Source organism: Pseudopodoces humilis, chromosome 11, assembly GCF_049639895.1.
Source record: "Pseudopodoces humilis isolate 2021_Gansu_Grassland_sample_001 chromosome 11, ASM4963989v1, whole genome shotgun sequence".
NCBI classification, from domain to species: domain Eukaryota; kingdom Metazoa; phylum Chordata; class Aves; order Passeriformes; family Paridae; genus Pseudopodoces; species Pseudopodoces humilis.
This window is the reverse complement of record NC_142210.1, coordinates 9,842,460-9,865,878: the sequence shown is the minus strand read 5'-3', so window position 1 is coordinate 9,865,878 and position 23,419 is coordinate 9,842,460. Positions and strand designations below refer to the sequence as shown.

Genomic DNA, 23,419 nt, shown 5'->3' with positions numbered 1-23,419 from the left:
CAGGCTATTTCTGAGAACTTGCTCTGCATGTAATAAAAAAAAGTGTTGTATCACCAACACAAAATGGTTGTTTTTGTTGGTCATCTCAGAAGTATCTGGTGTGGCACATAGTGCGCAAAGAATGGCTAGGAAAAGCCTCTCTGGTTTCACAGGATCCTGACGGAAACCAAGCACTGTTTACATTTGATGAACATGCTAGGGCTGACCACAGATAAAAAGAGGTAAGTTATTTAAAGCTGAGAAGAGATCCAAAAGCTGTGGTTGTATCAGAGCTCCTTACAGGCAGCGGGCATGTGGCACACACTCAGTGCCACTGGAACATACACCATAACACTGTCACAGACAGAGCTGACAGCTGCTCTTGTGCTCCAGCAAAGCAGCCTGGATCTTGTATAGCAGAGAAAACAGATTTGAACTAAGATGCTTTTAGGAATGAGTGGAATAAAACTTTGATCCTTTAAGGAGACAAGATTGCAGGCAAAGACTCCACAATCGCCATGGGACTAATCTACAGATAACAATTTGAATAAATCATTAAAGAGAATGCCAACAAAAATAAACAGAAAAGCAACACATAAACAGAAATAAATAATAAAAAATTATTCTGAAAAGTTACCAGTGATGAGTGAAATAAGTGAAGAGGAGCAATAGGTGGTGTTTGTTTGGGCTGACCACATAGACCACATCTTACAGGTCTGTTCTCCATATTTTTCCACCTCTATGAGTAAAGGAAAACCAAATGTATTACAAATCTTATTTAAATGAAGGAGAGCAAACAAATCCCCTGAACAAGTGAGTAATGTCAGAACTCCCATTATCAGGAAACTACATTCATTAGAGCAGCAGCTGGCATCACATATGAGGATGAAATTTATTTTTCTGTACTCATGAAGAACCAGTACTGCAGCCCAACCAGAGGAATCAGTTTAATACTTGCTGGGTATGCTTTTTATTTGCAAATTAGCAGATGAATTTACCAGATATTAGGGGTGGAGCAGCCAGAAAAACTATCTGGTAAGTTTCAATATTCACTAACTTCTTCTAATGATAGTTTGAGTCTCAGGTGGTGGGAATTCGTGAAATGACATGCTGTTCCCTGTTTTCATGGGCAATTACTTTAAGCAGTTCACTAAGCTGGCTAACCTGTGTTGTTAAACATAGACAAAATTCTCAGAGATGCTTTCCTTCAGTGAGGTGAAGTGAGAAAAAAAATCAGCTAAAACCAGAAGGAACATAAATTGTCAAAGGTCATGTCTGTGCATGAGGAATCTGATCCCTTGAGGACTGTGACTGTGGGCAAAGGGAGAAGGGACACTTGTAGAAGTGGTAAAGTTAACTATAGAATTTCCATGCTTTGTTTCACTAACCAACTTGCACACTACAGTGACAAAACCATACTGCTTATGTCCAGGCTTGGCATCTCCACTTTTTCCTTACTTAACCAATCCCATCTGTTTTGAATTTTTTAATCCTGCCCAACCTAGCCTCCCGTATGAATTTCTCACTGTTTTCCTGAAAATATCCATTAATCTCCTCTTTCAGCTCTGGCTTTAATCCCGTGCATCCCTTCTCCCCTTTGTGACTGCAATAGTTCCATTGGTGTCAGTCACTCTGTTCACAGTCTGCCTATGCATACCACCCCTTCTCCTTCATTCAGTCCTCACCTTCTCCAGACAGATTTGAGAAAAACTAACAACTATCAGTGATAATTTGGAACATCCATAATCTGTTGCTGTGCTCCTCATTTTGTATATGATTTAGGTTATGACCTCCTCCCAGTAATCTTTGTAGGCACACTTACTAATTCATCAGGGTTTTGTCATCTCCTTCCTCAGCCCTACATTAATCACTTTACTCTTTCTTGTTACATGTGGTTGGCTCAGCTACTACCTGAGAAGGCATTGGGGGAGGGAGGCATAGACTCATGGGAACCTTTATCTGCACTGTGGATATGAACCCTGGTCACTCCTCATGCAGCTATCCTTCCCTAAACCTGAGTGTAAGAACACCCTCTAAAGAACAGCATTTTAAGCCATGATTGGCACCTGAACAGCCAGATATTCACATATGCAGACAGCAGTGAGGTGTGCTAGAGGTGCTGATGAGCAGGAGCAGGGTGAGGGAGGCTGAGAGAGCTCCCTCCTCTGAGGATACCAACCTGGGATGGCAGGATCCCAGCAGTGGTCCCTCGAGGCTCCCCACTCTGTATTACACTCACTGCACCTGCTCTCAGACACAGTATTTATTGACTTACTTCATTGAAGAAGCAGCTTCAGCATGAAAGACCAGGAATGCAGGCACTAATAGCCATGTAGTTTTGAGCATTTACTCAGAAGTGCAGCAGGCAGCTTTAGTTTTTTTCTCAGAAGAAGGAAAATTAATTAAACTTCCACATCAAAACAATAGCTTTAATTACTGACTCACTGGATAAAATGCACCAGCAGCTCGTCTTCTCCTGGTGTGTTGTACAGGCTCTTGTCTGTGTTCTGGGGAGAAGCAGGAAGGAGAAGGCTGCCTGGCACTCACAGGAATGATGCACTTTGAAAAATTTCAAATCTCTCAGGATCTGTGTTAGAAATTTGTGGGGCTTGTTTCCCAATTTTTTAGCAATCTTTTTCCTTATCGGTGGATTCAATAGTGCTTCACACTCCATAGCTTCCCTCCACAGCTTCCCTTCCACCTTCTTCACTGAAACAGAGAGAAAAAAATACATACTGCATATTTCTGGTTTTCTTTTAACCAGAACTGTGCATGTGCAGATTAATACTACGATATCTGGAATTTATTTGCTGTGCAGAATGAATTTTAAGACTTCTTTTTTCAGTCTTGTCAACCTTTGGATTGTTGTCATTAATCTCTTTAGTTTCCCTCGGTAATTTTTTTCACTTCAAGCCTTGCCTGGTTATTATTAAATATCTGGCTACCTCAAGTACCCATGACACACAATAGGTAGGTGGTTTTTATCAAAGTTATGTTTCCTCTTGGTTGCGGCATCACAGTTTCTTTTATATCTAATTATTCTTGAGTGCTGTGTAAGAAAGTTCCATTTGTAAGTCTTGATTAAATTTCATTTATAACTGAAAGAAAAAGTTCTTTTCTAAAACTGCTAACACAGAACTTGATGCTGGAGTACATATTTCACCGCTAGTGAAATTCAGAAGTTGTCAACAAGTCCTGTATAACCCTGAGCAGTCACTTTTAAGACTGGAACTTGCCCTTCGTGCATTATCCTGAGCTGGCTCCATGCACTTGCAATAACTATCATCCAAGTGTTGTGGAAGATTTTTGTTTTCTGGAAAAGTTTTGATCAATTACATGAATTGCTGGGAAACTGAAACTGATTGAACAAATACATTGTCGTGGTGTAGTAAAAACTTTTTAAACAGAAAGATGCACAGAGTTCCATAGGACCTGTGTTTTCTTTCAGTATGAAAAACATGTGTGGTCCTCATGTAGTCCCTGTGAGATTGCATAGTTACCAGAATTTCATATACAGGCATTCTGTCAGCAGTGGAACTGTTCATTACATGCAGTGCTCTTCAGAATATTAAAGGGAGAAATGGTGTCTCTTAGTTTTCAGAACTGTCTTTAAATTAGATCCAAATCCATTTCCCCTAACACACATTTATAACCATCTGTGCTATTTCAATTTGAAAAGGGAAGAGATCAAATCAGCAGGGTAATGTTTTAACAACATACTTATAGATTGTTCCTCTTCTATGTTGTCAGGGCAATGTCCTCCTTCTTAGTAAAAAATGTGTATTACCATTGTAGACATCTAAGAAAAATGAACAGGTCATTTGTTTTTAAAAGGAAAAGATTTGCATGCTGTAGTGTTGAAATGAAAACCCTTTTTCCTCACATAAACTCCAGAATAAGGCCTTCCCCTCAACTGGAATAAAAAGAATTGCTTCTCAGATATTTAAAAATACAGCAGTAACAGCACAGCTCTTAGGGAGTTTAGTGGTATGATCACATTGTGTCTGCCAAGACCTTCAATACATGCAATAAATCCAGTGAAATCCAATGGTCACATTATCCACATTCCCAAAGGCAGCATATATGACCTGTAACAGTGTTTGCATGATGTAATTTAAGTGTTAGTATAGCTAACCAAACACAGAGTTTTGGTACTTTTACAAATGTACCCATACTTCTAAGATATTGGAAATCTGTGTATTATGGAACAGTGTATATGACTACAAGAGAGAGGTGTCTTTTGGTACTAGCAACAGTAGCAGATTTTTACTTCACACAAGAAAAATGAATTCATAGGTAAGTACGTATTTGTTGAGTGCAGCAGGTGATTTTCTGATTCAGAAAGCAAGGCTTTTAAGGCATCACGTATAAGAAAAACTATTAACTACTGAAATAAATAGTGACAGACCACAAACAAGTAATATAAATACAAATACTAGTCCAAGTCCAATAATGAAATAAAAAAAGAGGCTGTAGGGATGGGTTTACTTTGCATGGGTTGCTTTTGCATACACAGAACCAGACTTCTGTGTTACTTGTGTCTTTCTGTAGCTGCAATTGTTACAGTGACCCCCACTAATGAAACAATAGGAATTTGGTGAAACCTGAATTCAAGGCATGAAACAAGTGGCAACCTCTACTCTTAATGAAGTTAATAGGAAGAGCTGGTTTATAATTGTTTTTTCATTAGGTGTAAGACTAGGAATACTCATTTGGCAAGTGCTCACAGAATCACGCTGCAGGCAGTGATAAAGTTGTCTGAGAGCTTAACCTGAGCTCGGTTCATGGTGCAGATGGTCCTGCTGGACCTTGTGCATCCCAGTGGGAACAAGTTAACCATGTCAAGCCCAAATATCACAACAGTTTCATGATAATTCTGAAGTTCATTGTGAGCAGTGGCAGTTTATCTACATCGTGCCACCAAGGAATTAATTAAATTAATAACACATTGACCTGATTCAGTGTTAGACGCCTAGAGATCATGTCCCATGTTCATTGTATAGGGTACGAAAGGCTGTAGATTTTAGAGAGTAGAAAGAAGCATTCATCTTGCCAAAAAAGCTCAATCATAGTTCTTGGGCTGATATCTCATGCCTTTTTAAGATGGTATAAGTCAAGAAAAAGTTGTGAATGTTCACCTACCACTCAATCCCATTAATCACATTACAGTCCTTGGGAAAGAAAGTTTCACAAATTGAAGTTAAACCAAATACAATGTTTGCAGTATCTTCACAGAATGACACAAAGCATGTTTTGTCATATTAAAAGCCAAGTTGATTAGAGGCAGCTTCATTTTGTTCACATCTCTCACAATGTTATCATGCATTTTTAAAATAACATACTTTTAAGAAAATGAGGTTTTTGATTTTTTTCCTATCTAATCACAGATTGTACTCATTGACATATTCACAGCATCAAAATTTATAAGGTTTGTGTTTCTTTAGGATATTGGTAGCAAATCAGAATTGTTCAAGAGTATTTCAGGTATGTAAAATATGTTAAAATAAGAATTTTTGTGAATAAACCATGACAAAGTGTATTCTTTGGCATTAAAATAAGCAGAATGTACCCTGACATTTTAACTAGATAGTTTACAAATGTAACTGCAGGTGGTCATTAAAACAATACTGAACTAAAGAGAATAGGAAATTTCTGTTAATATTTCAGATGAAAACACTTGTTTTGAGACTGTTGTTCTACTTTTATAATATCATTAGTCAAGGTAAAAACATATTGCTTTCTGAACTCTACTATAATCCTAGACAATGTTTTGGAAAGTTTAGTAGGAATCTATAACAACTTGTCTTTCTTGCAAATTGAAAGGGCTGGGAAACAGAATGAAGTTGAAGAAATATATATGTTCACTAGAAATAATATACTTGCTGGATAGGTACTTTTGAAAGTAGTTTAGATACTGTTAAGATAAAATATTTGCCATAAACAAATTGAGTTTAGTAGGGACCAATATCACAACTATATAGTGTAATTTTGACCAGTTATTTTTTTAATGTATGGATATGTTGGCATAGGTACCTGACCAATAGAACTAATTACAATAGGCTACAAATTGCCTTCATTTTCCAGCTGTGGAAACGATGTTACAATTTCCTACAATATTCAGAGACATTAACTTCTGTGATATGGAAAGGTGCATCTTCACTATACTGAAGTCAATTCTCATGATTTGTAATAAAGAACACTGTACATCATGATACTATAACCATTTGGCTTGTCATACGCATACTTTTCTTTTTCCATGACCTCAAGCTGTTCCATCATTCAAGTTCTGTATTGAAAAATCTGGTTTTCCAGTACCAGTAGTCCATTTTCACTAACAGTTTTGCCCTTTATGTTTTCAGAAGTAGCTGAAAGTGATGCTGCAACTGTGGGAAATTCCCAAACTCCTATCTTAAATATCTGTATTTAGGTACAGATAGGACCCCCTTTCTTAATCTTATAATTCCAAAGGTAGATTTATTATTTCTGTGGAGAGGTGGTAAAAAGAATTTCAGAAAGTCTTCTGAACATTAGGAAAATGCCATTCAAAAGATGAAAGTGATGTTCACCTTCTGATCACGCACATAATCTTGACTGCCTACCACATTTCAATTATGCTTGTACAGTCTATTTGATTTGTAATCAATCTAAAAAGGAAAAACACACGAACAGCTAGCAAGTTTTGATTAGCTACACACATTTTCTATTCAAACAAAATCATGACATATGCATTTACTTCTAAGTTATTAACATCTTTGTCACATTACTCTTCCCTTCAGAAATATTCAATATCTGTCTTGAATATAATCACTGAAAAGCTTTTATAAATTAAAATTGAGATCTTTAGAGAATGGCATTTTAAAAAAATTGTCAGATAGTGAAATACTTGTTTGCATGTGCTGTGCTTTATGGCTTGTTTTATCAGTGTTTGACTGTTTTTGCTCTGATGCTCCGAATGAGAATCACATATGTTGATGACAAAAGCTGATTGAGGAGCTTGACTCCTCAATCTATGTTTGGCTATATAATATAAATAGGATGCCAAAAATACTTAATGAATGAGTTAAGGCAAGATATACATCCTCCACATAAAAACACTGGTGTCTTCCTGTGTCATGTTGCACTGATTGTCCTGAAATGCCCAGCTGACAGTTTGTGCACAGCAGAAGGATGAGAAGAGCAGGCAGTGAACACAAGTTGTTTGTTAGATACAAGAAACATATAAAGCAGGCTGTGAAAAATTACCCAGTGGTTTATGGCATGAAAGCCTAATTTTCAGTGTCTTTGCTTTCATCCTGAAAAGTGCTGAGAATTTCTATTTCTAGTTGAAATCTGTGGGAGCTGTGTGCACATTTGTTATGTATTTAAATTGGACAAATTTCACCAGTTTTCAGCTGTGTCACAATGTTTTTTCCATTCTTTTTAAAGGAGGGTCAGATAACATCATGCATTTGGACTATTAAATTGTGCTGCATTAACTACATATCCTATATTAAGAATAGGGATTGCCATCAAAAATGTAGAAATAATATTTTTTTTTTATTAAATACACAGTCATGAACATTTTTCTAGAATGGAAAAACAATTATTTCCTCTTTTGTCCTCCTTCCCACAGCACAAGGACCAATAATATTGTGCAGTACACCTACATATGCTAAGTGAATAAGGAATTTTTTGTGGGATATCTTTTTATGAATATTTCAGATTTTATGTTGATTTTGCTGACTTAGTAGGCTTAAACTGTAGCAATTCTATTGCTTTATTGTAGAGGAAAGGAAACTGCCTTAATCTGCTGTTTTTGTGATACCTGTGCCTGTATCTCTCTAAAATCATCTTCCCAATCCGCACTGCTCACTTAAGTTATGTGTATACAGACTAATTGCTCAAAGAATCCTTCCTTTAACAAGATTTCTTATCTTTTCTGCAGTCAAACCCTCAGCAGAGCCTTAGTTTCCCACTGGCTGGCACTCCAGACCTGAGTACAGACTCCTTGCTTTTGAGGCAGAAAAGCAGTCTGAGTTGTCTTTCAGTCCATCTCCGTAAGGTAAAGTCCTTTAGCCTTCCCTGCATTTAAGGGTTTGTTCCTTAATCTTTTCCAAGTTAGTAATTCTTCTTCATCAGACCTTGCTGTTGATCCAGGTCATCTTTTTGTACCTTCTAAAACACCCTCCACCTCAGGAACTCAGGAGAAGCTTCTGTTTCCTGTGAATTGTTGTGGGCATTTCCCACCAGAAGAGATCTCACAGTTCCTCCTTTTCTGTAGTTTCCTCTGAGTAAGGTCCAAACCTTTGTGGAAGGTTTCCTTAGTAAGTAGCCATTCCACCAGAATAACAAAGGTCTGTCTAGAATTAAAGCTGTGTCAAATCCATGGATAGGTGGGAAAAAGGCAGGAAGCCTATCAGCTGTGTGCAAAAGCCAGTTTATATTGGGTTGACTCTCTGTCAGTAAATTACTGAAATACAGTTAACCATCAAAACCCACCAACCCAATCATCTGTCATTCAGCTCCTGAGTGCCAGCTCTTTGATTTGATTGTCAGCACTCTGAACTGAATATATCCTGCCATAGCTATTGAATGTGGAGGAGTTTGTCAGACTTGTACATAAAGCCTTGTGTTTTACCCTTAGTAATTCAATCAGTTAACTCAGGAAGGAAGGAATATTTCTTAGTAGATAATAAAAAATGTAGTTAGTTTTGTTTACATTTATTCTTCAGTAAAACTTGTCTGTTCTTTTATAATATTTTAAAAACACGATTTGAAAGAAGGCTGATGATTGCTACTTCTTACAGAGACTTACAGATTTATTTACTAGTTTAATTTGGAGCAGAATAAAGGTCTTTCAGGGCTCTTTGGGCATTGTGAAGTGTACCCCAGATGGGTTTTTTCTCTGCATCTGTTTTTCATCAGCATGTAGCTAAAGACCTGGTCTTTTCGCAACTGTATCACTGATAAAAATGAAATGTAAATCATGAGTACCCAATAGACACTATGAAATGAGCAATCTGGATATAAAGCATTTAAACTTCCAGTCTTTTTAGTGTGCTGATCTGTAAAACCCAATCCTGTACCTGTTAGAGTGCACAGACAATGAAGTGCTCAGTGTTTTTGTTTCCAGTGAAGCCAATAGCAGCCAAGGGAGACTGAAACAAGTCTATGAATACTTTAAAAGATGCAATCCTGATATTGCCAGTGATTATATTCTGTACTTGGGTTCCAAATCCATAGCAAAATCAGAAAGACATTTGTTTGAGGTATTTATAGAGTGTCTGCTTGGCTAACCATCTGTGCTCTGATTGAAGTATACACATTGTCCAGATTGAATAAAAACCATTTATGTGGATTAGAATAGCAACTTTGACACTGTTACATCTAAAGATTTTGCTCCTAGTGACTTTGCTGACCTGTTTACTTGCAAAGGTAAATTTTAAAACTGTAAAATTTGAAAGGTAGCATGAGGAAAGAGTATGACTAGTCTGTCCACTTCAAAAAGGCTTTGAAGTTAAGAGATGCTGTTTGAACACTGCATGGCTTTCAAAACTGCTCCTTGCTTAGGGTCTGGATTAAGCTGGCTGCCTTCCTCAGTTGCTTAGTAGCCTTCAGGTTTATTTGGGAAGGTAGGAGTAAGAAGATGCTAAGTATTTTTCTCTGCTTTCACTTCTCTCATACTCCTATTTCAAAACGAGATTCATCTCTTTTTTGTTGTTAATACTACAACTAAGATGCTAAGATTAGGACTCATAATGAAAAGACTAAAAACAGCAGGCTGTAATATGATTGATTCAAAAAATATATGTGAAATGGTCACATTATTTATTGAGATTGCTCCTTAGGAATGATTATTGAGCAGCAAGTTTTGGGAAGCTGGTCATTCTTGTTCAAGATGGTAGGAAATTGAAGTTTTTTATATTGTTTCACAAGATTAATTTTCTTTAGTGATAACCTGGGGAATTCTTTAAATTACCTCATCTTAGTTGATGTAGTACCATCTGCCACATCTGCAAAGGAGATAATTATTTTTAGGAGCAGCTGTGGGTTTTTTGATTAAGTCTTGAGTCATCGAGGTCAGTATTTTTGAATTATTCAACACAGGAAAGATGAAGCAATTTGTTTGCATTTTGGACAGTAATGCACGATGTGTTATTATTACAGTTAGTGATATAAATCTCATAACTATATATAAACCTCATAGCTATTTACTACAGTCCTCTAATTTCCAGGAAATTGGTTTGTATTCTTTGTGAGTGCATATAGCTTGTAGGAAAAAAATTATCAGTTACAATTCATGAATCAGTATGACAGCATCTAGTGGCAAATGAATGTGGAGACTTCTCTGTTAATGTAAATACTGAAGTGAAAATGGTCTACTTAACACCAAGCCTTAGGTCCACGCTCCCAAGTTCAGTTTCAAAAGCTGAATTTTAGATTAGGATCTTTCACACCAAAAGAACACTTAAAATGAGCCATCCCTTAACAGAGATTGTTTACTATGCCTGTGGCTTTTTGTGATACCTCTGAGTCAGATGAGCACATCGAACACAGATCAGCATTATCCATCATATACTAAACAAGGGAGCCAAGAAAACTTGAGACCTGAGACCTAAAACCTCCAACAGCTTTCTTTATCTTGTAGTGAAAAGGCTCCGATATGTGCCAGATGTATTGAAAGTTCAGCACTTTGTGAAATGTGAAGTAATGAGTAGTATGTGAATGCAGAGCTATCGCTTCATGATGAGCTGGTTACAACTCTGCAAGAGTTTCTTTTGGCTTCCTGCTATTGAGGAACTAATGAGAGCAGAAGCTTTTCAAAGCCAGAATAGTTTTTCCCCTGGAGAGTTAATGAGAAATAGGTTTATATTACTGCCTTTGATACAGAGCAAGGGTGGCAGAGCTGTATGGCCTGAGGAGGGTCTCTTGAGAAAACACCTGTTGAAAATGAAAGCTTAGAAAGGATACCCATGGGATAAAGAGAAGAGGAAACTTTGCCCTTACTGAGAGTTGAGATAATTGAAAAAGAGATGTTGAAAAGCCAAATCCATGTTCTCTGTTGGAAGAAAGACCTGTGCCCCAAAGGTATTCTATACAAGACCTCATTCACAGCATCTCTCTGAGTTATGGAAGACTCGCATTTGTGGTGCTGAATTCCCAGCCTGCAGAAGCACAGCTGGGTGCTCATTTTCCCATCAGTTGACATGCATTGCTGCAAATCTCCTTTGTGTCACACCTAGAGGGGCTCATGTACCTGACTGACCAGCAGGAGTGGCCAGGGGGATTTCTCTGTGCTTCTTCTAGAAATTGTGTAGCCATAAACTCAATAAGGAAAAGGCTGTGGAGTCTAAAACTGAATGTAGCTCTCCTATTTTGGCACTTCTTTGTTAAATTTTTTCTGCATTTCAGTGACCAAACCCTGACCATTGAAGTTGTTTGCAAGCAGTGGGAGTCCAGAGTTCCTGTCCCTGGCACAACTCAGGATTGATCACAACTCATTGCAGTGCAGCATGAGAATAGAGGTTCTGCTCTGCAGTTACAGAACACAAAATGTGAAGCTAAGACAAAAATGCTCTGAAAGTGTTAGAGATACTTGTAAATGCATTGTCCCTTGTCCAATCACAGTTGCTGATTTTTCCTGTGCTCCAAGTAATCAACTGGGTGTGAAATACAACTCTGAGAACTGGGATGGGTGACAAGAGGATTTAGATTTACCAAATTTTGGGAATACCAAGGGCACTTAGGTTTCTTGTCTGAACTTTAGTCTGAGTGGGTGTCTAGTCTCATTTAAAATATTTAATGACATTCTATATTTATTTCAATCATGTGCTTCTAACAAGATTTTCTATATTTATAAATGAAAAGTGGGCTTATTTTAAAAAGAACACAGATTTTAAAGGATTAAGAAGCTTTGACAGATCATTTAACTTTCCGCATGACTTGGAGGAGAGCTTTACTTCTGTATGGGACATGTCATGTGCTGCTCCCCGCAGGAATATTGTCCAGAGATAGCACAGATTTGTTGATACTCCAGAATGTGACTCTTCAACTACATTTTCCAGCTATGCTTTATTGTGATACTCTATTTGTGCTGTTTAATTAAGTTCCAAAGAAGGCCTTCAGATGGTTGTGAAATTGTTATCTTTGTTGCTGTTAGACATAGCAGCACTTCACGCACTGAAGTTCAATTCCCTGCACATAGTAGAACTAAGAGCAAATAGTCTTTAGCAGCCCATCAGCTTCCTGTGGCAGAGTCCCTCAGTCTTTCTCTCAGTGAAGAGGAGAAAACAGTACAACAGGCCTTGTACTTCAACCTGCAGGTCAGCCTTGATCTGTAATTTTCTATTAGATTGCAGAGGTGATGCATCTTATAAAAAGAGGCAGTGCACAGCTTCTTCTGGGGGTGGCGAGTTTTACCTTGTCCAAAGGCTGCATCTCAATGTGGACTTATCAAGTAGGATACTTAACTTATGTAAGATTTGACCCTCTGAATATGAGGTTCCTCCTTTAAATGGAGATAGAAAGCCAGAATTGGCTTCACATGTTTAATTTTCCTCATTCTGTTAAAGAACTCAGTATTAGGCCTATAAAGTGCTATGTTGCTGTGTCAAATGCCAGAGAAATTACTGCCCAGAAATATTACTGTGTATCTGTATCATCTGAGCAATGAAGCAGAGTTTTGTAAACAGGCAAAAGTCATCTAAGTACAAATGATGGTGATCTTCCAGAGTATTAAGTGGTAACATACTTTCCAAGTGAAGTCAATTAACTCTCTGGGGTCTCTTGTTCATCTATATTCAGTCATCTGATGTGATTCATGAAACTTCCTCCCAGCTAGCAATTAACAAGTCCTAAATTAGTTTTATATTTTTTATTCACTCTTCTAATTTCAGCACATCTAGATACTTCTTTAAATTATTATGGAATAGCGCCACACACATCAGCAGAATTCTCATTGACAAAGTTCCTTACCAGTGGGAGTGCGTATATTCATAGCTAGTCCTAAGCAGTATCTGGTGAAAGATACATGCATGAATCTTTGAGGGTAGCCTTAGTCATACTTGGCTTTGGATTTCAAAAGAAAAAAGGTGCTTCTGGCCTGCTCTTAACATACTGGTTTACTCTTCAGTAAAGGTGACAGGAAAATGCACTTTAGGTTTGGGCATAGCAGGAAGTTGTGCACTGTCTGTTATCACACTGGAACCAATGAGAGATTATTGCTCAAGCCATGGTAACCTGGGTGTCCATCACAACATGTTCCACATGTTCTCATAGGTGGCTTGCAATAATTAAAAGAATTCCAAAGACCCAGTCTGAGAAGCAGAACATGTTCATGTAGGATACTTTTCCCCTGGTATGTTCCTGGATAAATAGTCCTTTAGCACACGTGGCCTTTAACTGTGATCATGTCATGACCAGAAGGAGAAACTTCATTAATCTTGTCTATGCAATTATTGTATGATGGAAGATCTTTGAAGACTGGCCTGAGCTATTCCAAAAGAAAAGTATGAGGGTTGGTTCTTGCTGTGTGTGCAGATAATTTGGCTGGGGGAACTTGTTTTTATGGTTTTGTACTTTACATCTGCACAGTCCCAAAGTAAACGTATTTGTTGTGTACCACTGAATCACAAAACAGAATATGTGCACGACTTACCTTAGCTCCAAACCTACGGTGTATCGAGCTGTTCCATCTGGATTACAGAATATTGCCTGTCCTGTTGTGGTTTTTTTTTTTACTTTGCAATCACTACCCCTTTACTTCAATCCTGGCAGGTAAAAATGCAGCAAATATTTCTGTTGTTTACCAAGTGGAATTAATGCAGTGCGTATTTCATTTGCTGCTCCAAACTGCCTGCTTATGCAAACAAGCCAGTACCACTTTCTACATTGGCATTTGAGACAGATCTGGTTTTAGGCAGTTTATGCTTTCCTCTAGTCTTCAAAAGACATCAGTCTGCTATTTTGTATCCAAAGCGTGTAGCTCGGGATAGTCTTCCAAAAAGGGAAAATTAGCAATAAATTGACTAGTAACATCAGAGTACAGACCACATCTTGTATTCTAAGTTACATCTCTTTACTGACCTGTGTTTTGGTATTACTTGAGTTATTTATGTAGCTGAGTCACTGGAAAGGTTTTTGGGGGCCTGTTTCTTTTTTGTTCTTCAGCAACTTTGAATCTCCACTGATGCGTGAGGTCCCAGAGCACCAAGGCAGCAGCACAGGCAGTTCTGCAAGCAGTTTGGGAAGCTCTGTCACAGCATGTAAGAAGGTAACTTTTAAGTTTATGTTACATTCAAAGTCTAATATATATATATAGCTTTGCTTTTTAGATTGCAGCTTTAGTGAGGAATACAAAATTTAAGTGATACTTAGAAAAGGTTTGATACAGAAAAATAACTCAGTGGTGCTGTTATGGTATCTTGCAAGCTTTGTCTGCCTAGTCTATACTTGTCTGGTCCCAAAATACATTATACTTATATGGGAGGTAAACTCCCATTGAACATTTCTAATTTACTTCATTATATGACATTTCATTATAAGAAACAAAAGCAGTGCATAGCATGAATACCTTCAGTACTGCTCTTCAATAAATGACAAGTTTCTGGGTCACAGACAGAGCTTTGCTTCTCTGAGGTCAATGCAATGGAGGGTCCTTCCTGAAAAAACTTTGGATTAGTTTCTACAAGAGGTGGTATAGACTGCTGTTATTGTTTCCTAAAATCAGGTTTATATGCAATAACTTCATTTAGAACGGGGGGGGGGGAGGGGGGTGGGAAGTGACACCTGTGTGTGTATGTATGTCATTAGGAGGGGTTGAATATCATTTTATGCATGTAGCTAATTTCAGTACAACTGATAATACAAAAGTGAAGACCTTTTATTCCTCCTTCCTAGGAGCTTGTTTTGGCAGTGCAGTCTGAGGGAAGGGGACACTACCAGAGACTCTTGAGGAGGACAGGCTGTCTTTCACTTCTCATGTTGCAGTAAGCCTCAGAGCTCTACTGTCTCCCACAGGCATCATTCTAGAGCTGAAAAGATAGCATTCATTTTAAACTTTCACAGTTCATTCAGTCTTCTCATAATTCTGACTTTTAATAACGCTTTCCTCTTGGGTTTGGAGTTTTTTGTTTGTTTGTTTTATGTAACAAGAGTGAAGAATAAAACATGTACGTGCTAAAGATTTAATTTTCTTGTACTGAAAACCATGCACGGAAATTTTGTTAGATATAGTGTCATTGAGATAAAAAGTGAACTCAATAAGACAGATGTGTATACTGGGACTGGGCTTCTCTTCCTCACCCCAACATGGTTAAAAGATAAAGTGTCAATATTTCATTTGATCAAAGGGTTCATTTGCAAAATAACACTTGGGTTTTAAAAATACTTCTGACTGGAATTGGAATCCTCATATAGACAGAAAATCTACTGTGTGGGAAAACATTTTTTGTTTAATCTAAGAGTTGTCTACTTTATGTAAGAGTGAAGGACAGTGGAACAGCACTAGGTGCCACCACTGCCTTTACAAAAAAGGCTCCTGCTTGGTCACATTCAGAAGTATCACTCTCTTTTAAAGGGTAGCCTGTATCACATGGCTGAGAGCTGCTTCACCCATCCAATCCTATACATTTGAGCTATTCATTGTAAAACAAGTCAATTTTATGATTGTCAGCACACTAAAAGAAGTTACTTCTGACAAACAGCAGGATGTTTTGGGCTTCTTTACACAGCTGTCAGAGAAAGTTTATCGTGTGTGTGTGTGTGTGTGTGTGTGTGTGTGTATAAAAGGATGAAGAATTCTCTTCCAGCCTGTGTTAGATGATTTGGAAGTTAGATATGTAATTGGCTGTGAAGTGAAATGCTGTGGGTTCTGGCTGCAAGGGAACAGTTTAAACAGTTGCAGGTTTGAGTAGTTATATTTGGCATGAATGGCTCTTGTCAGGAACCATATGAGATGTAGCCTGTTACTACACAGACCAACCTAAATGAATGCAGAAGATGTGCCCCTTGATATCCCGTTTTATTCTGTATGTCCCACTTTCCTATCTTTTTTTGATGAGTAGTAATTAACCAAAGCAATTAAGATGTTCAGTCATGAAAATGCAGATGTTTCATTTATGGAGCAGAGCCTTTTTAATGCTGTCTCAGTTATAGATATTTACTGTATTTTAATGTCTTGTGATCTAAATCAGGGAGCAGGAAGCTGTTACACTAAACTCATATGCAGTATTTTCCTCTGGGAGAGAGTGACTTCTCTAATCCACACTCTGCTAGAGGCTGATTTAGTTCATTGATTCACAACACACTGAGTAATGCTGACGGCTGAGTCTCTAGATAAGAGTGGAAAACTTTTTTTTAGAACCATGAATTACTGCTGATTTCACATTTAGTGCATGATGCAGATTCATCCTGAATTATTTTCTGGGTGATGATCCTGCTCCAAACCAGATATACAGCGGTATAGTGTGTGCAGCTGTCACATGAGTATGGTCAATGAATCAAATTATGTTTTCAGTTTCCAGCTGATAGCAAAAATCCTAACAGTGTGTCAGTGGGATTGGCCCTGCACTTGTCTTAATTAAATAAGAATGAAGAGAAGTACAAGACAGGAGAATGAAATTTTGTCAAGTGAAACTCTTAAACTCTTAAACTCTTAAAGTGCGGGACTGCAGACTGACAACTGAAGGAGAAGAGGATTAGTTTTCTTGTCATTTGGGACAGATCACCTCAGTATATTTTGAAAAAATGCTTAAATGCAAGAATGGCAGTAGTAATATTCTGGTAGAGGTACAAAGAATACCAGTTCTCACATTGCTTTTGATTAATTAACTAGCTCTGTTAATTTAGAATAACTCCTTCAAGCTTATACACTTTTGATAATTGCAGTCATATATTATTTTACTATAAGGACTTCATTGTATTCATTTAAAAGCATGAATATCCCATCAATTTTTTGTGCATGTGCAAATGCAAACTCCCACTTTTCTAAACACATTAACCTATTTAACAGGGAGAATTGCCTTACAATAGAAAGAGGCTGTAAGAAATATACCATTTATTCTTACCATATATGTGTCTTTGACCACAGAGCTGTCTGTTACCAAAGAAATATGCCCAAATATACACATGGCTTCTAGAGATACACTTTTGCACAGCAGGTGTGTGTAACCCTACGTGTTTCCAGCATTGCAGGGTGGCCCAAATTATCCTTCCTCCACAGAAGTACTAATGGGAAAGCTCTGAGCAACATCATGTCTATAATGGTCCTAATGCAATAACTTGTGCTTCATAAGATGGAGTTTAAAATGATCCAAGGTTTACCCCCCACTCCTGCCACCACTGACTCAAATGTCACCTCCATCTCCTGAGCACCACCCAGACCTGTGTGAAACCAGACCATGTGTGAGGACACCTCTGGCACACGTTCCTGCATTCTCCCATTCCAACAGCGCTGGCTTTTCAGAGAAGTTCTGGAGCCTTTCCAAATGACTTTGAGCTGAATTCTGTTCCTTAGATCTGACCAGCTGACCTCTGCTAATTTCTTCTGTGTGGACTCAAGTATATCTGTTTTGTTTTCTATATCAAATAGTTATCTATTTGTTTTTCTCACCTGTCTTTTTTTAATCCAAATTGCTGTAAATTATTTTCCCTAACCACCAGTATTAAAAATATTACACCTATTCACCCCTCTTCATACTTCTGGATACATCCTTAAGTGTGTGTGCAGAACTACTTAAGGACAGGAGAAGAGAATCTGCCCCAGGGAAAACATAATCCTAATAATGCTGTTCATCTTCTTAGGTTAGGTTTTTCAGGTTATTTAGAAATCACATGCTGTCCAAAACTTCCATGTAGTAATTTCTACCCTTAACTTCAAAGCCTGATATGAAAAGCTGCATACAAAAAATTATGTGCAGTATAAATCCTTAGAATCATAAACCACTCTGGAGTGACTCAAGTTTGGCAGCCATGACCTGACCTGACCAGACCAAAATGTTTGTTCAGGAGACTTATTCCTTCTGCAGCTGCTTTACCAGTATTGGCTTCCTGATAAAAGCATCCTCTGAAAGAAAGTTAAAGCTACCAATGGTTATTTAACATCCCACAGGAGACAAAGTAGGTGAAGTGTGGACTGCCCAGCTCATTTCATGGGTTTATCATGTACAATATACGTCTGCTATGATTGAACTGGTCTGAAATGCACACCAGGTCCTTCTGAGACAAAGATGAGCAGCACCAAGGATATCTGCAGCTTGTTTCTGCATGATAAATTTCTGCCTATCACAGTTTTTCAGAAACTGAGTTTTGAGAGAGATCTAAAGTGATTAAGGTTGAAAAAAAATTCACTGTGATCTTTAAGGAAATTAAACAAGATTGCTTGTTACAGCAAAAGCTGTTGGAGTTAAAAAAAAACCCTGTTTCTCGTGTATGCAAAATTATGTTTTAACAGGTTATTAGAACTTCAGCCCTTGAGGATGGGAATGTCTAGAATCTAATTAAATCTGAAATCATATATGTGTGTGTATATATATATGTATATATGTGTACGTGTGGTTTTGTGAAGAGGAAAAGAATGTTAATTCTAGATTTTACCAACCAGTTCATAATGCTTCAAGATTTCCTCAAAAAAAAAACCAAAACAAAACAACAAACCAAACCCACACAACAGTTTATTACACTAATAGGAAATTGTTTCTTTGGGATATGAAGTATATTATTTTCCCCATCTAGTCTCAGAGTTAGTTATGATAGCAGGAATCTTTTTGCACTGAGACAGGAGGTTACAAAATTTATTGAGTGCAGAGTTGTTGCACTAGTAAACAAGATTAGCTAGCAGCCCCCAGGAAGAGGCTGGTGTTCATGTGAAGCATTTGTGAGCCTTTGGCATTCTCAAAAAAAAGTCTTTGGGCACAATACTTCCTCTGAGTGTTTTGTGAACCTTATATTTGAATTTTAAAGCTCTTTGGAAGAAAACACATAGCAGGGAGAACAGCCACAAAGGTGGAAAGTCTCTGTGAAGGGCACCAAAAAAGGGCACTGAAACAGGCCAAGCTCAGGGCCTGTGGTGTTCCCCATTACCTCCTCATCCCTCTCCTGCTGACTTTTATTCAGAAATCAATATAAGTATAATACAGGGAGTGAAATATCAAGTGTAACTGACTTTCTACCAGAAAAATAAAAATTAGAGTGGGTGTTAGTCTGTGGATGGTAATAAGCTTACTTCTGGATGCCCCCAGGTATTAGAAAATTCTGTCAACTGGCCAGATGAGCTTTCCACAGTCATTCATCTTCCCCGAGAAGTGAGAAGGCCTCACAAGTTATTCTCTCTTCTCTTCACAAGGAAGGGATCTAGGCTTGGAGGTCAAATGTTCTTGAAGTAGGACAAATGTGTGTTAGTACAAAACATGCAGTCAGGTAAAGCACTGTAGATAGATTTTCTTTCCCTAGGTATAGCAATAAATTAATATTTTTAAATATCATTATTAAAAGTCAAAAAAGTAGAGCAGAGGATATTTCTATGTAATACAAAAATTCCAAGAATAAAATAAAATATACAAATAAAACATACATCTATTTCACAAACATACTTCTTAACATTGCTGCCTAAGGAAGATGATAAGCTATAGAAAATGTTCTGCACCACTGGTACAGCAATATTTTTCCTGCTATTCCCTAGCTGTTTTAAAGATACTAATGGTCCCTCTTGTTCATGGTAGAATATTAGTACAGAGGCACAAAGTAAAGAATTCCATTTATTCTAAGCATCAGATTTGCACATTGGCTTTGCCTCTTTAAAGTCTACAGATCTCTACAGCCCCATGTTGGTTTTGTTTGAGTGAAAGCTGTGGCACAAGCTGTAGGGCTGAGTCAACACAGAGACTAAACACAAAGTTTTGATCTCAGGGTGCTGACTGACCTCAGGACTCATTACAGAAGGTCCAAAGTACTTCAGCTTCTCAGAAAGCAGAAAAACTTGTTTAAGGAGTCTGGAGCCTTGGAAGTCCCAGAAATGAGGCTGCTGACAGCAGCACAGATCTACTGTGGAGAGAGATACGGTCAGTCATAAAGGCTGCAAGTTTGTGTACTCTGGTGTAATTCAATAATTAGTTTTCCTAACACATCTGTTTCTCACTTTAACGCAGAACAAAACTCATAGCAATATTTTCCAATAAAAATGTTGGGTTTGGGCATTTTCTTCAAGTGTCTTTCTCCAAGGATTCTCGGTTCTGGAAGAAAATTGGCTCATGTTCAGGGGATATCTAAGTGATTTGACTTAAGGTGCAGTAACTGGATGAGTCCAAATAAAACGGATCTGTCTTGTCCGTCTTTCTCCCCAGCCCACTGTCCTGCCCAATTTCGTCAACAAAATTTCCATTGAGTTACAACAATAGGGTTCAGGCCCCCAAAGCACAGTAGGGCTCATAAAAAATTGCAATTATTTTAACTATTTTTAACTATTTTAACAGATTCTCTGCAGTAACAGTCTGCTAGAATCAACAGACTACTGGCTGCAGAATCAGAGGACACCATGCCAAATTGGCTTTCTAGAAGACAAGTCAGAAAGCAACTGTGCCTCAGTAAGTACTCACTGCCGTTTCCTCTGGAGAAAAGTTCCTTGAGATTTGTTTGGGTAGCGTGTGGGGCTGACAACAGTACATGTTAAACTAAAATAGTCTGTAATTTCCAGCTTCCTTTTAAAAGCAAACATATAAACTAAAAATATAGATTTCTATATTAATACACACACATTAATAAAGCACATTAATAGCACATTAATAAAGACTACTGCAGAGGTTTCCCCACTTTTGGCTTTCAGATTTTGGTGGCTCTCTGTATTTTTTTATGTTCATAATCTGCAACTCAGAAGAGAGAAAAATAAGCCAAAGAGAAAATTATTCTGAACCATAACTTGTTAAGTGGCAGGTTGGAAAGAGCAGATGTTTAAAAGGCTGCTCAATGTTCCTGAAGGCAGAGAGACACAATTAAAGAGAAAAAGCTCTTTCCATGTTAGATGAGGGGAAGCTGCTAAAGAACTCAAACAGAATTATTTTGCACTTGAAATTAAATTTCAATCTCATTATTGTGGGTTATAACGCGATTAAGATCAGCTCTTGTTCAACGATGTGCATGAAGAAATAGGAGTTCTGTTGCTTTATAAACTGTCTGCATGGATGGAAATACATGGCTATGTTTTTAATATATTTTTTTACTTGATGGAGGACTCAAGAGCAGATCCTTCCTTAGAATCCTGTTTGAATGCTATTCCCTGGTCTCAGTGAGCAAAGAAGGGCTTTAGAAAAGATCAGCTTTACCTCAAGTAAAAGGTTTCCAGCGCTGCTTGTACTGCACACAACCTAAAGACCAGCTGAGGGCTATCATGAAGTCTGCTGGGATTCCCTCAAGGACTTGGGCATTCAGCTCCAGCTGATGAACCCAGGCTGCTGCTGCCAGGAAACTGAATCTCCATCCCATGGAGGCGGCGGCCGGAGGCTTCACGTCCTGCCTGGGGTGATGCAGAGTGCCTGAGAGCTGTAGAGTGACACAGCAGTGTCATTGCAGTCATGAAATTTAGGAATATGGTCAGAGGTTATTTGGCTTAATCAGTCATACTGACCACTGGTCTATCAGTTTCCACAAGACAAGACAATTTTGCTCGCCAGAGTGAGCAAAATACACAGCCTAATCCCAGTGTGCAAGTGAGCAACCTTACAACGTGAGAACCTGAACACATTCTTAACCAGAGCAGATTCATCAGGCAGATAATCAGTGGTATCCTTGTTTTTCATATAGGAAGGGATTACTTTTAATGCAAAACATATTGACTACAGCAACTTAATTTTACTATATAGTATTTAATATCCTAAAAATAAAGCTTATTTTCTCAGAGGAAATTATTATCTCAAAAAATAAGAATTAATTTATTGCTTTTTGACCCATTGAGCTTTGACTTTTTGCTTAATTTTCCATAGAATCTTAGAGGAAATTATATTTATCTCTGATAGGTTGGACATACAAAGCAAAGATAAGTTGTTATAGAAAGATTATGCCATTGCTACCCTCCTTATTTCAGGCAACATTGTCTGATTTTGCCATGCTGTCTGCTTTAAAAGGTTAAACTACCTCAAAGAGCTTTCTCCTCTATACCAATATTATAAGGGTTTTTTTTCTCTTTGGAGGGTATTCATCTAATTGTTAAAAATTTCATTAAACTTACTTCAATTAACAATGGTATTGATTAGCAGCAGTTTACCACTGAGATTAGGATACACAGTTTCCTGCTAATATAATCAGGTAGTATTTTAAAAGTACTTTAATTATGGATGTCTTGTTTTGTTTGTTTCTACTGAATGAGAACTTAATCAAAATCCACCTAATAGAATAAAATACTTGGATTTGTGAGACATAATCATGCATAAGCTCCACATAGTGATATAAATGCAATTAAAATTTCTGTAATGTAGCATTCTTCGTACCTCATGGAGTGACCTGAAAAAATAAAAGCAGTTTTAGTAGTAGTTTTTTTTGCTTACTCCACTATTGCCAGCTTTCTTTCTTTAGACTTAGAAAATTTTTTTCCTGCTTTGGACATGCTTTTATGAAGACCTTATCAGAAAAGAAAAACCTGATGGCTACTTTGTCCCTACTTTCTCTCCAAAGATCTAGATCTAGATTACCAACGCTTAGTATTTGTGTTTGGCTTATGTTAGTACAATTTAAGAAATCTAAATTCTTGCTGAATTAGATGGTTTACAGTTTTCTTCTAGCATTGGACTCTCCTAAAGCACAGTCTCTTCATCTTGCACACAGGAATGTCAATTATGACTTTATCTTAGCAGTTGGTAAGATTTAACACTATTCTTCACAATGCTTTTACAGCATCTCCATGTTTAAGATGGTATTGCCACACTGCTAAAGATGTATCTCAGTTTTCTTTTAGGAATTCTTCTTAAACATAGTAATGAAACTATTATTTAGGAAAAAAGCAGGATACAGAACTAAATTAAGAAAAAAAAAAAAAAAAAAGAGGTATAGTCCTGCAAGATATTTGGCATTCACTTGGTTCAAGATGCTTATAAGTGAATTTTCAAGAAAGTCTCTGGCCTTTCATGCTCCAGGCCAGCAAAAAGTCATTAGAATTCATATTTACACTGAAAAAAAAAAAAATCTCTCAAAACAGACCCAGGCTCCAATGATCTCCCCACAAAATCCTCACAACCCATCACTTTTTGCATGACCATCCTGTCCCAACCCAGAGGCTGGGAGAAAGACATTCCCACTCCACACAGCATAACAAGCAATTGTCCTTGAGAACCACTGATGCAGGAAGGTAGCATCTCTCATTCCAAAGCAGTGTGCCTTTGTATGAGGGGCAGTGGATTTCCAGACTGGCAGAAATCCTGCAAACTTCTTGTCAAATATCTTGGAGAAGCAGAAACTTTACACCCCTAAATGGCTGTAT

At 37.7% G+C, this 23,419-nt stretch overlaps 1 protein-coding gene and 1 long non-coding RNA gene across 7 annotated transcripts in view; one reads left to right on the top strand and one right to left on the bottom strand.

The window, feature by feature from the left end:
- Positions 1 to 23,419, top strand: part of SPHKAP (SPHK1 interactor, AKAP domain containing) — a 64,233-nt gene that overhangs the window by 3,896 nt on the left and 36,918 nt on the right. For 5 of the 6 annotated variants that reach the window (XM_088061115.1, XM_088061117.1, XM_088061114.1 and 2 more), the window contains exons 2-3: positions 14,128 to 14,230; positions 20,427 to 20,537. In XM_088061115.1, the coding sequence (XP_087917241.1) occupies positions 14,128 to 14,230; positions 20,427 to 20,537 (214 nt within the window). Of the gene's footprint in view, positions 1 to 7,930; positions 8,021 to 14,127; positions 14,231 to 20,426; positions 20,538 to 23,419 lie in introns of those variants that run through there. The other variant, XM_014256210.2, reaches the window with a different exon arrangement.
- Positions 19,810 to 23,419, bottom strand: part of LOC148183597 (uncharacterized) — a 44,063-nt gene continuing 40,453 nt past the window's right edge. Inside the window, exons 3-4 of the long non-coding RNA XR_015773458.1 lie at positions 21,273 to 21,489; positions 19,810 to 19,998 (exon numbers count right to left, since the gene is read on the bottom strand). This is a non-coding gene — a long non-coding RNA (uncharacterized LOC148183597). The remainder of the gene's footprint in view (positions 19,999 to 21,272; positions 21,490 to 23,419) is intronic.